Raw genomic sequence first — 12,930 nt, 5'->3', positions numbered from 1 at the left:
TGGGGGTGTGGTTACAGGGGCAACTAAGCACAAACAATTACAAAGTTTTATCCAAATGGAGCACATATTTTAACAGAATTTCCAGAAAATCTGAAAATGAAGGCACATTTCCATCCACTACTGCTCTGCAAATATTAAGAGTTGAGCGCATCGAGATAAGTAGTTGGCGCTGCTTATTCTCCAGTCTGGTGCCACTAACACACTGTAGAAGAAGATACAACAAGAGGTTGTATATAAAAGAGCCTCAAATCCTCAAGCGATGGAAAACATGATCAGAAATTACATTTGAGTTTTTGTGTATTACACATTCGTCACATGCTTCATGTACGTCATTATTGAACTGTCACATTTTGTTTTATCGACACTTCCTCACTTCAACCAAGTGCTAAATGTTTTGTTATATTTTCTACTTTCTTTTTAAATTTCACACTTTTTTTTACACGCAAATGGGCTCTCTGATTATGGAAAGACACATTGCTGTTGATTTATTTTTAAATACATTTCAGATGCTTTATAACCTACAATTGCAGACAGAAGGCAGATATCTCACTTCTCACAGTGCACAAATGTTTGAGGCTTTTTTGTCATTTCAGTGAATTGACCCTTTACGCAAACGGCACCTGTAGCAGCTGCATCAGAACAGAGTGATTATCTACACACACACACACACACACACACACACACTCTTGTGTTTTTTATCTCTACAGTATATTGTAATGTAACATGAAATCCCACGGATTAAACACAGAATTGCACATCAGCTTACTCTTCTACCTGAATTGCTTCTCAAGCATGTGTGCAGCCCCCCCCCCCCCCCGACACACACACACACACACACACACACACACACACACCTGCTACATAACTGCTCGCCACAATAAAAGCATATTTAATGTAAATGCGCCTCCCGTTTGTTCAGTGATAAAATGAGAATAGCTTTCAGATTTTCTTCATCATGAGGTGATTTTTACAAAAGATAAACACTAGCTATGGTACAATTAAATATCTGATGTGTGTATCAAAAATACCAGACATTTTCTTTTTTTCCCAAGATGCAATTTCTAAATACATTTTTTTTTTCTCTCTATCAACTCCTACTGATTATATTAAATCTTCGATGAGGCTTAAGGACTTTGGCTGTACGCAGTGCACACGCAGCTTGACCTGGAGATTGAACACTTAATATATCTGACTGGCAGTAATGAATATTCAGCTTTTGTTTTTTTTAAAATCACAGATGCAGGTACTAAACATGAAGCGCCACAGAAGCTCAGCACAGAACGAACGCTGGCGTATGACGAAGAGCAGAAGAGCAATAGATTGTATTTGTACGGCGAGTCATTTCCTGCGTTTCTCATAAGAGTAAGTCTGTAAGTCACTGTATCCCAGAACAAACGAAGGAAACTTGCCCCAATGCCACGACACGTACCCTGATACCCGTCACCGGATTGTGATGGATGTTATGAAAGCTGGTAATGTGAAAACTTCACGACTGCAAGGGTAAAGGCTAAAGGTAAGAAAGACGCAAGACAGATTTTACACAATTTAAAAATCCATTAATCAATATCTTCTTGGTCACTATGAATCAATTGAACACATAAAATGTGAAAACTCTTTTTCTTTAAGCTCAATTTACTTGAACAGCACATTTCCTGTACGATTAGCGCTCAGGAGTTTGTGGAGAGCAAATCAGAGCTTAAAGGAGAATAGTGGACTTCAATTCATCATGTGGAGAAACAGGACTCCAATGGCATGATCATGTTAGTTCTGCGTCTGCTGGATTTGTAACACTTTGCTATAACATAACTTTATAAGGTGACGTCTCGTCCTGCTAGTGGATAAAAAAATGATTAATGCAGCTTTACGAAAAGGGATTGTGTAACAGAATATAAGCGGCAGTAACAGAGAGTTTGACAATAAAGCGGCGCCCTACATCTTTACAGACAGATGAACCAGTGGACTGTCAGAGGAGGCTCGGTGGAGTCACTGGCGCGCCCCTAGTGTGCTTTCTAAAAGGCAATGAACAGCACGTATGGCATTGTCATATGATTCTCCGACACAGAGCCTAGTGTGAGGATCAGCTGCCCATTCATTATTACTCAACACACAGTCGTCGTCGAGCGAGAGGAGCCGGGCAGCTGTAACAGTACAATGCCTCACTGCTCATGATCGACAACAAGGGTGAGTTACAGTTACAGTAGTTTGTGACAGATCTGTTGTTCTGAAGGTCGCCGCGCTCTACGGCTCCACTGGGTGAGTGGCTACGACCTCTAGAGGCGTCTCAGGGTGGGGGATGCTTTCTGGACTGTCCATCCACAACTCCATCGACTCCTGAGTGTCAAAGAACTCGTCTGGCCCCTCCGGAGACAGGGGCGTCTGGGAGCTGGAGCCCGCCTCACTGCTGCTCTCTCGGAGCTCCAGCAGCACGGGCAGAGAGCCTGGGAGGCAGTAGCCCTCCATCCGAGCCAGAGCGAGCTCCGCTAACGCAGAGCAGGGCGGTGAAATATCCACGGCTGCAGAAGCCACCTCTGGCCCTTGCTGTGCGTGCTCAGGATCATCAGGCTGGTGACTCGTAGCAGCGCAGAGCTCAGCATCTTCTTCCGGTGAGTTATTAGGCGTCAGAGGGACTTCGGCGAGGATGGAGGTTGGGTCAAGGCCTTGTGACACGAAGGCGGGCACCAGCTGAGTGGAAATGTTTTGAGAGGAGTGAGTTTCCTCGCTGCTCTGAGGGGTGAGGCAGATCTTATCACTGAAACTGAAGCGTGGGGAAGTGTCAGCTGTGGTGGGAGAAGACGGCCCAGCGCTGGATACTGTGCTGGATGGACCGCTGCTGTCTGTAGGAACAGAAAATAAACCCATCGCACCCGTATGAGAGAGAGTAACACATATTGTTATGATGTATTTCAGCTAAACATAGTTATTCCTGGAAAAAAAAAAAAAAAAAAACTGCCTAGAGAAGAAAAATGAATAAGGTTTCATTTGTAAGAAAAGAGCAAAGGAGTGGTTCATTGGGTTCATTTGAAAAGATGAGAAGCAGCACTACCTGAGATTAAACTGTGAGGCTGTAATGGGCGACTTGTATTCCAAAAATAATCCAAAATGTCTGAAACTCAGACAACTGAGGGACGCCAACCTAAAAATGTCAAATCTTGGTGGGAACAAGGAGATGCTGTGATACTCACACCAAGGAGGCCTGTCAGAACGAGATCTGAGAGCGATGGAGGAAGAGACTCTCTGAGGTATGTACGAGTCCACTGACGGCTGGTTGTGTGTGTCAAACATGGCTGACAGAGCTGCGGGATAAAGCAAGGACCACAGGTCAAGTTGAAGGATGTTATTCAACCTGGACCCTATTTCCCCATCAGTCACTTAGTTTCCCATGTTTTGTGTCTGTGTGCAGGTTGAAATATACCGACGTTACCCTTTAAACACTGATAATTATGATGTCTATACAATAAACAACAACATAAATGCTGGTTTCTTACCTCTGGTGGTCCTCGTGTGTGGATCCCCTGCGCTCTCACACACACCGGTGAGGAACTCGTTGACCTGTTTGAGTGACAGCGAGTTATGCAGCGTTTCCAGCGGATAGATGGAGGGCACCATGGAGCAGCCTTCGAAGCCTGCGGCAGAGGAGAGACATGACGCCCGCAGGCACATCAGCCCTCAGTTAGACCGGGCAGTCAGAAGAGGAGCAGGCAGAACCCACTTCAGCTCGTCATCCGACCCCACCTCCCCGATGCCACCCATACACTACACCTCAACACGGCACTCTGAAATCCTGCTCCCGTTTCTGAACGAGCCCTAACCTGCTGCGCACTCTTGCCAGCCTCTACGGTTCACTTCCACACAGGCAAGTTGCAAAAAAAACATGCCAGGACAACATGACACTATATCAAACAGTAAAAACTCTACAAATCTCAAAATGTCTCGCTGTATTTGAAAACGCAAGCAGGTCTCGAAAACATAACTAACTGACTTTGTGGTCGGTCCCAACACACAGAATCAGCAGCACACGGTGGTCAAAGCTGTCCAGACTGCAGCTCAGACAGAACACACGTTATCCAAGGCAGTTCATCCACTGTTAGTTCACAACCAAGCCGCATGTCACCAGAGAAGTTCACAATCACAGAGCGTCAAACCGCAGCGTCTCGATCGCCTCAGAGGACGACGTTTTCACTGCGTTCATCTGCACCAGGTGAGAGTACGCCTGATGTACAGCAAACAAGCAGGAATCACATGCTGATTAAGGTCAGGTGAGAGCAACTGGCATTTCAACTTTAATTCAAAACACAGCAGCTGATTCCACAGTTGAGTGTAATGTGGATTAATTCCAGTTTCTGTACCTTTATGAAAGATGGAGGCTAGTGATGATAGAGTATCTGCTTAGAACTGGAAGTATAAAAACATCTTTAATCTTGAAGCGAGACAGCTTAGTCAGCAACTTGGCTTCTGTGTCACCTAAACGTGTAAATATTCATATATTATGCTGTCAAGAACCCGCTGCCAATACGAGGCTGCGTGCCATATGTTCAGTTATATACAGTTGGTGGAGGAATGTGCTGATGATGTATATGCTTCTATGTAACGTCTAGTGTATACTGTATGTAGAGGCGGGTATACCCAAGAGAAATTATTTCTCTCTACATCATGTGAAAAGAATTCACCGTTACGCATCAACGTTTAACGTTTTCTAAACGAGAGCAGTTGATTTTTGCCTTAATAAAATACAGTCTAAAATTAGCAACATTTCCTAATTTAGATCAGGAAGAATCTGATCAAAGAAAAAGCAAACAAGATTAACAATATGACAGTTTGATACTTTCAACATGCACCCAACACCACGGAGGTCAGAGGTGTAGCCCTCCGTGTCAGATGTTGGACTTCAGTTGTTGAAACATCAGCGGTGTTGGTGAACGCTGCTCAGCATTTATTATTGCTTGTTTGTTGTTTGACATTTTATCAAACTAATTATTGTTCCCCTTGTCTGCCGTCCGTTACTGTAATTACATTTCTTACCGAGATAATAAAGTGTCATTTTTTTCTAGGTGTCTTCAATGTGAAAGCGTTTCACTGAGTTCACAGAAGCATGACTACAACAGGCCAGTTTGTCTTGCTCTGGTATGTTAGATAGAACTGCTTTTGGTTCATTCACAACACACAAGTGATTGTTATGGAGCTTGGTGATACAGTTTGGGGAGTGTACATGTTCTCATTATCAGCTAGTGAGAGGAGAAAAGAAAGCGGGACAGAACAGATCATCAGACTTCTGGGAGCTTTTTAAATGGACATTTGAACACATACAGTTCATGGTTGGTTTCCGTTTACACAACTTCTGCACTTCATGATTCATTTAAACCATGGTGTGTTGTAAAATAAATTAATATATTTAAAAACAACTTTAAAATATTCCAGCTCCTGTTTTATGGCATTTTATAGACCAAAAAATGTATCAAGAAAGTAATTGGCAGATTATTTCATTATGAAAGTCGTTAGCCGCCTTACTTTTTCATATCTTGCTACAACTAAATTGCTAAAAATGTGGCTTCAATTTTATTTCATAAGGTTTAGGAGTTACACATTCAGAGGGCCAACGCATTGGAGAACAGGTGTGTGTGTGTGTGTGTGTGTGGGGGGGGGGGGGAATAGTAGTAGCAAAAATGGCCCAAAAACCCCAAACAGCTCACACCACTCCAGCTTGCAATGTGCATAACCATAGAAACAGGCAAGCATGCAGAAACATCAAGAGGCAAAGCATGAGAGTCAACCACAGAACAAGCACAGTCCCAACTAAACCGTGAGCAGTGGCTGAGCAGGGTGTGAGGCTGGGGGTATGGAGGGCGGGGCCAGGGGCTGACCGTGGAGGTACTCTAGGGGTTCTTGGCCGGAGATGAGCCAGTTTCGGAAGAGGCGGAGGTGGTAGGAGCACTGGTGTAGGTGGTGGGCCAGCGCCCCGTCCAGAGAGAGGTGGCAGCCCAGACTGAGGTCGGTGGAGAAATGCCTCAACAACTGGGCCACACGGTGCTCTTCCAAGGGCTCTGAGGAGGAAGAGGGAGAGCGAGGAAGGACAGACCAGTGGAGGAGGAGAACTAAAGACATGAAACGATATAGGATAGGATACAAGCAAGCAAGAAGGAAGAGAGAAGGACTGAAGTATGATACAGATGAGAGTTTGGAGGTAGGGAAACAGAGAGAGGAGATAGGAGGGAGGAGAGTGTGTGTGCGTATGAAAGTGGTGCCCTACACGCAAGAGGCAGCCAACAGCTCATCATGGCCGCCAAACAGCCGAAGAAGCAGCAAATCATCTCAAGCAACTTTCACAAAACTCATCCAGCCCTTCAACAAAGCTCGGAACAAGACACTCTTTATAAAAACATGTTGCTCCTCTGCAGTATCTCCACTTTACTTTAAAACATAACCAATTAATGAGAATCTACTAAGGAGCAAGAGCAGGAAAAGACGTATGAATGAAGCGGTAAAGCACAAAGTTAACGCAGCCACCTCTCCAAACAAACACTGCAGAAGCTTTCACATGTGCGGGTAAATCTTGCGTCCACATCAACAAACAATTTGGACGATTGACGTCCTCTTATTTACACAAAGCTGCAGCTGGACATTTGGTGCCAACACAAAAACTGCATCACCGGGGGCCGTCGTACCTTTTGCAGTGCACCAGACAGGTGGAGCCACTGCTATGGCGGATGTGTCATCTTTTGTTCCTGTGGTGAACAATAAATGTAAGAGAAGAACAAACTAGCATAGCGTATGGAAGATACACTGAATGTATTTGCATGGTATCATCTTACAGGAAGTCTTCATTTTGTGTTCACACCTTACTGCTCTGGGTTATAAGTGGACTCTCGCATGAACTCGCCACCGAAACACTCGTGGATGAACATTTTTGCCAGTCAGACCACTTTAACGACAGAAATCTATTCATACACATATGAAGGAAGAAATCCAACATGGCTATTCAATCCAGAGGCAGAGACACGAGAAGATTTACAAAATCCCCACTGACGAAAACGTGCCGATTTAATCCATTTAAACCAGTCCTTTTATTCCCAGATCGAGTGGAAGGACAGAAGAAAGTAGCTGGTTGGTTCACAACAACATTAGCATCGTCTATGCTGCCCTTCTGCCTCATGGAGAAATGTGCTCAAGAAATGACCCAAAATCCATAAAAACATCAAAGTGGAGACATTCAGTTGTTGCCACACGCATTGTCATGACACTTCATTAATAATTGAATATTTGTCCTTTCAAGTCTTGGAACACACTGGACAACCACATCTGAAAACATTGAAAAGCATAAGTGTGCCGATGGATCAAAACAAAAACTGACGGATGTTTCTTTCAGAACAGACACGATGAACCCTGCTTTAACCCTTCCTCTGCTTGTCAATAAGAGCTGATCCTGGTTCAGTCAGCTGTGATTGAACCGTATTCATCCTTTAACCCACATAATACAGGCGGCCTCGTTTAAGAAAAAAAAACCACATTAGCGTTACTGAGAGTCATGAAGCCGAGGTCAGAGGAAGGGTTAAACTCTCATGTGCTGCTGGGGGCGTTTTAACAATGAGCTCAAATAACATCCTCTACAATGATGGCAACAGGTGTGTATTTTATGTAGTTACAGTGTACACATGCACACACTCACACACATTTATCCACTGGAAAAAAACAACTGAATTACTGGGTAATGGTGGTAAATTTACAAATTGTATAGAGGATGTGAAGCAGGGTTCCCACCCTTGGCTCGGTACACATTTCCATCATAAGGCTGTTTTTAAAACATGAAAGCAGTGAAGAGGCATGAGACTCTAAAAGATAAAGAAAATGGAATAATGAATTGGATTTTTCTTAGTTGGTTTACTAGTTACACGGAGTCACAAGTACTACTGTGCAGTTGTATAAAGTCTTGTGTGGCTGATCTCTTTTGAACAGAAACGCCTGCATCACATTGGAGGAGCAGGATCCAGCAGTATTTGGAGCTCGGCCCACACTTGAGACTAAAAGACAGGATTCTTTAGCTTCTGCTGCTTCAATTCTCAACCTTCTGTCTCTTGCAGGTCCCCAAACTGTATTGAAGTGTGACACTAACTTGAAGTTTACTAAATCAGAGCTGATAAAAAACAATAAAAAATTCACTTGGCCCTGTAACAAAATAGTTTACAACCTTTAAACAAAACCCGGCATTAAAGCAGAGGACACAAACTAAAACATGTTGGCCTCACAATAAAGTACTTCTCGTGTACACAAGGTTTAAGAGATCAACATACTGCACAACGCCCACAGAAACATAGGAGATAGGATGATGCAGTTTATTAGAATGGTCTTAAGTAATAGGATTCCTTGCTTATTACCTTGTTTCTTTTACAGGTATGAGGAGTGTAACGATGTCTATATTTCCTATGAGATCTTTGCAAACATTTGCTGACATTGCCCCGTCTCCTAATTTCTTGATATTCAGTTGACTGACTAGTGGGAACCCTGGTTAGAAAGAGAATGTCAGGTAGTGTTAGAAAAGTAAGAGTCCAAAGCATGTGGGTAAAAAAGAAAAGAAAATTAAATCATTAGAATAAATAAAGGAATGCTGGAGGGCCATGTGACAAAAAAAACCCCAAAAGGCCAAAAACAAAAGTTTGAAGACATGCAAGACAAAGGGAGGTGAAGTGGAAAAATACTTGAAAGAAGCAGACGTACCATTAGTCGGATACTTTGCAAACGACACAGAAAATCGTTTTACTGCCGGCATAGACAACAACTCTGAGGAAATAAAAAAAATCACTAGTGTTACTATGAGCCACAGTAACTTGTGTAATCATGTTTTATCCTGTCCCTGCTCTTCTCTAAAGATCAACCAGCACCTAAACAAATGAGTGGGTTTAAGAAGCAGAACTGTCTGAACTCACTGAAGCTACTGTTGGAGAGGTTTGATGTTTGATGTGTGAAGATGGCTGTGGGGCAACATGACATGATGAAATGTTTTAACTTAGGAGGTGAAGAGTACACACCAACAACCCAATATTCAGCCCCAACACTAACCCTGCTTGAGGTGCAACAACGGCAAGATAAATAACAATCCCAGGAAATAGTACATGACAGAGGCTGAACGGCTTTTATCTGAGACAACAAGGACAAATATCAACTAGTGAACCTGACAAGGAATAAGCTGCTTCAACATGGAAACAAGTTTAACAAATGACACCGACGCTACACTCACAGAAGGAGCATGCACTGAATCAGCACAATTTGTGCAAACTCGACTGCATCAAGACTAGAATGCTTCCTTTCATTCTTGAAAAGGAGGTGGAACAAGATGGATGACAAAGACCGACAGCGAGGCTACATGTGAGACAACCAGGAGGATGGCAGCTGAGGAGACTGCAGGTCTGTGTAATACCACAGTGACACCTCCTGGACGACATGACAACAGACAGCAGGGCCAAGCGTGGTGGCCATGTTTTGATGCATCATTACGCCCTAGGATTTAATATCGACTGGTCCTTTTCACATATGATATTATTCAAAAGTCTGTTTGAATAATATCTGGCACAGTTACAGCACTAGCTTTCTAACTCCATCAGCAGATATGTTCAGAAGAAATTAAGAGTGGATGATGAGAATGGAAAATTGCTGTATGACTTCTGCTATTGAGTCCAAATATATAACATCCGATAATCATGTTTCTCCTCGAAGTATCATGAATGTTTCTTATGTCAGCAGCGATACCAAAAACTCCACTAGTGATTCTAACTGGCAGAAATATAAACGTGATTGTATTACATTTACAACCACTGAACAGACTTTAATAGGAAGTCAGTGCAGCCATGTATCATGAAATAAAACATTATGATTTTGAGAATGAGGGGCAGTTAACAGGTAATGTACTGATGAACAGTTGCTTTATACATGCAGTAGTTCTTTCAAACCAAGCGGACGTTTACATTACTCGACTATAAGACACTGAAGTTGGTGTTGCTTGTGCTATTCTAAATAACACTTCGTCAACTGAGGGTTAACGAGGTCTATCTGACAAATTGGACACATTTGAGGTCTACGTCTCAAACGGCTTTAACGTTAACAGGGTCTATCTGCATCACTCATTTATGCAGATTTTGTATATATTTCAGTGAGATCTACAAAGGTCTATCTCCACATGTTCAAGCATCATTTCAGTATCACAAAGGTCCATCTGCTGACAACCAATAGCAGGGCGGGAACTGAATCACGTGATCATTTTAAGCACAGGAATAAATCTAAATTGTGTCTGAGAAAGCACACTGCTAAAAAAAACAAAATACACCAAGTGGTGTGGAGAAGGAAAATAAATAAGATGGAAGAATCCAGTGGTTGTGGTGGCTAGAATGAATATGAAGTCTAAAAAATATAAAGAAAGTACTACAATTATAAAAGACCTGTATGAGCATACATGATGTGTATTCCTTCTTAATTCTCACTTTTCTCACAGTTAAGTTCTACTGCTGTTATTTTCTAACTACAATAATCTATACTTGCTCATACTAAACCTCTACAGTACACATTTCTACTAAATGTACTTATGTGCCCAGCTTCACCACGGGCCATCGCTCAGGATGTCAAACGTAAGATATTTACTATGTTAGGACTAAGTTGAAATGTGAAAGACACTGATCTGCTGTTGCCCTGTGCAGGTTTGTGAAGGAGCGCAGTCTCGAACACGTACCGTCTTTGTAGGACAGACTGCCGGTGGAGAATTTTTTGCGATGTGCGCGTGCGTAGTCCTGCAGGTTAGGGGCGCTAGAGGACCCACCTAGGACAGTGGTGCTGAAGAGCCCGGCGCACTGAGAGCCTGCGAGGGGGGCGGGGTGGGGGGGTTAGTCACCACTACATATCATGCTGTTATTCAAACAACTATCCAGAGAGAGACAGAGAAAGAGAGAAAAAGAGACAGAAAAACAGAGAAAAAGAGACGGACAAGCAGACTCAAGGACCCAAAGGAGACCAGGCATCTTGTAAAACATCTCTCTGTCCGCATCTGCGCTCCTCACAAGAGGCTGGAGAAAGTTTTTTAAGTTTAGCCACTATGTAAGGCAATGGGGCTGAAAGGAAAAATCCATTTCTTAACAATTTGTGACACATTTTATGTATTTTAAGTGCGCTTTTGTGCTTCTATGATCCCTCTTTCTCTACACTTATTGATTTCCTACATTTCCCAGAATGCTTTTTGACATTAGTATGTCCAAACAAAGAACGCAAAAAAGCAGCATGGAAAGAGAAAATAGAGGCAACAGAATTAGATCGGTCTTTATGAAATCTGCTCCACAACTGTTGAACCTCAGCGCAAAACGGCGGCTCCGAAAATGGTTCTTTAATTCTGAGGGACTGACGCCAAAATGTGATGTGCATCTCTGATGTTTTAGACAGCTGAGACTGCACCACGTGGAAGGGAGAAATGATCTGAGGATTACTGCGGTGCAAAGAGGAGGCAGTGGCATGTTAATCTGTATGGAGCTGCATAAATATTGACACTTCAACTCTGAATAGAATTTACCGCCTGAGTAGAGGATCTGAACGTGGTACACAAAGAGGATTCTCATCACTTTTAGTTCACATGAATGGAGTGGAAAACAATGGCACAATTGACTAACTTCTTTATGCAAAACAACTCTACGTTGAGAGCACATAAAAAACACTGAGCTCATCTTCCAGACAAAGATCAACTACAGTGTTGGAATCATAACACAATTCTGATTGGAGATTCCCCGTGCAAAATGCAAACTGGACCATGGTACTGCCTTTGAATTATGAATTAAAGTTTTAAAATGTAATAATGACACACACACACATACATCACACATATACATCACACATATATATCTCCATCTGGAGAAATGAAGTTAAGAGCAGCTGCTTACACACATTCCACACACAGTCCAAACAGCAATCAGTGTATTATTTTAGGGGCGTCACGATTTCGATGCTAAAATCGAAAATATATCAAATTGAGCTTTTCATTAATCAAAAGAAGAATCTGGGATTCTTCCAGTATTTTATTTGTTCAGTTCAAAGGAGCTAAAAGACAACACAGGGCAGTTTACCGATAGCCCTTCTGCCACCTACTGTTTGTTTTCAGTGTTTCCCTTTGACTGGTGAAATAAGTTATTACATTCTGAATTCATTTTTAAATTTGACCATATGGCCGTAGTGTAGTAGCCCACACTCCCCAGAAACATATGGTGGATATAACAGCTTGATACCATATAGAATACCTTTCTAAATATGTTCAGAAGGCATAACACCAATGATATGTTGACATTTACACATCAAGACTCGAACAATGGCAGAGCTGGAAAAAAGGTTTAAATAGAAACTCGAATCATAGATCTGGAGAATCGTGACACCTCTAAATATTTTCATTAGTGATAATATTCTTCCAGATCAAAGGTCATCCTCTCCCCTCTCGATCACTCAGCCATTTTACATACAGTTACCATGGAAACTGTGCATTATGACACTTACCTAATCCACTTTGTTTCATCTCGGGGGATTGACGTGAGCATAACGAGAAGAGGCGATAACTGCCTACTTTGGAGGATGATGTCTCTGACAAAACCTGGAGGTAAAAAGACAGACAGACACACACACACACAGGCGCACACACACAGGCACACACACAGACACACACAGACACAGACACAACCCTCAGACAGAGGTAACAGGCCAGCTTGAATGTATTGGATATCTTGCTCCGGTCTCCACTGCTGGCTGTTTGTTTGCAAAATAAATTATGACCGTGGACAAGATGAGACCAAAATCATAGAAGAGAAGCTCTGGGTCTATAAAACCAATGATTTTATAAGAAACTACACAGATGCATCTAAACAGCTAATCACACGAGCGATTTGATGTTTGATAGTAGCTTTCATTAGCAAACTGTAAGTCTTC

General features: G+C 42.5%; 1 protein-coding gene across 14 annotated transcripts in view; it reads right to left on the bottom strand.

Annotated features, from left to right (window-relative positions):
• Window positions 1-1,228: 1,228 nt before the first annotated feature.
• The window catches only part of ppip5k1a (diphosphoinositol pentakisphosphate kinase 1a), a 30,251-nt gene continuing 18,549 nt past the window's right edge, over window positions 1,229-12,930 (bottom strand). For 2 of the 14 annotated variants that reach the window (XM_029428473.1, XM_029428474.1), the window contains exons 25-31: window positions 12,505-12,598; window positions 10,709-10,834; window positions 6,660-6,719; window positions 5,859-6,038; window positions 3,486-3,623; window positions 3,183-3,293; window positions 1,229-2,834 (exon numbers count right to left, since the gene is read on the bottom strand). In XM_029428473.1, coding sequence (XP_029284333.1) covers window positions 2,239-2,834; window positions 3,183-3,293; window positions 3,486-3,623; window positions 5,859-6,038; window positions 6,660-6,719; window positions 10,709-10,834; window positions 12,505-12,598 — 1,305 coding nt within the window. In that variant the 3' untranslated portion in view covers window positions 1,229-2,238. Of the gene's footprint in view, window positions 2,835-3,182; window positions 3,294-3,485; window positions 3,624-5,858; window positions 6,039-6,659; window positions 6,720-8,706; window positions 8,770-10,708; window positions 10,835-12,504; window positions 12,599-12,930 lie in introns of all 14 variants that reach the window. The other 12 variants (XM_029428477.1, XM_029428479.1, XM_029428480.1 and 9 more) reach the window with 9 other exon arrangements.

The sequence above is a fragment of the Cottoperca gobio genome, chromosome 3, assembly GCF_900634415.1.
Source record: "Cottoperca gobio chromosome 3, fCotGob3.1, whole genome shotgun sequence".
NCBI classification, from domain to species: Eukaryota; Metazoa; Chordata; class Actinopteri; order Perciformes; family Bovichtidae; genus Cottoperca; species Cottoperca gobio.
Note: the sequence above shows the minus strand (reverse complement) of the source record. Positions and strands in the feature narration are given on the sequence as shown.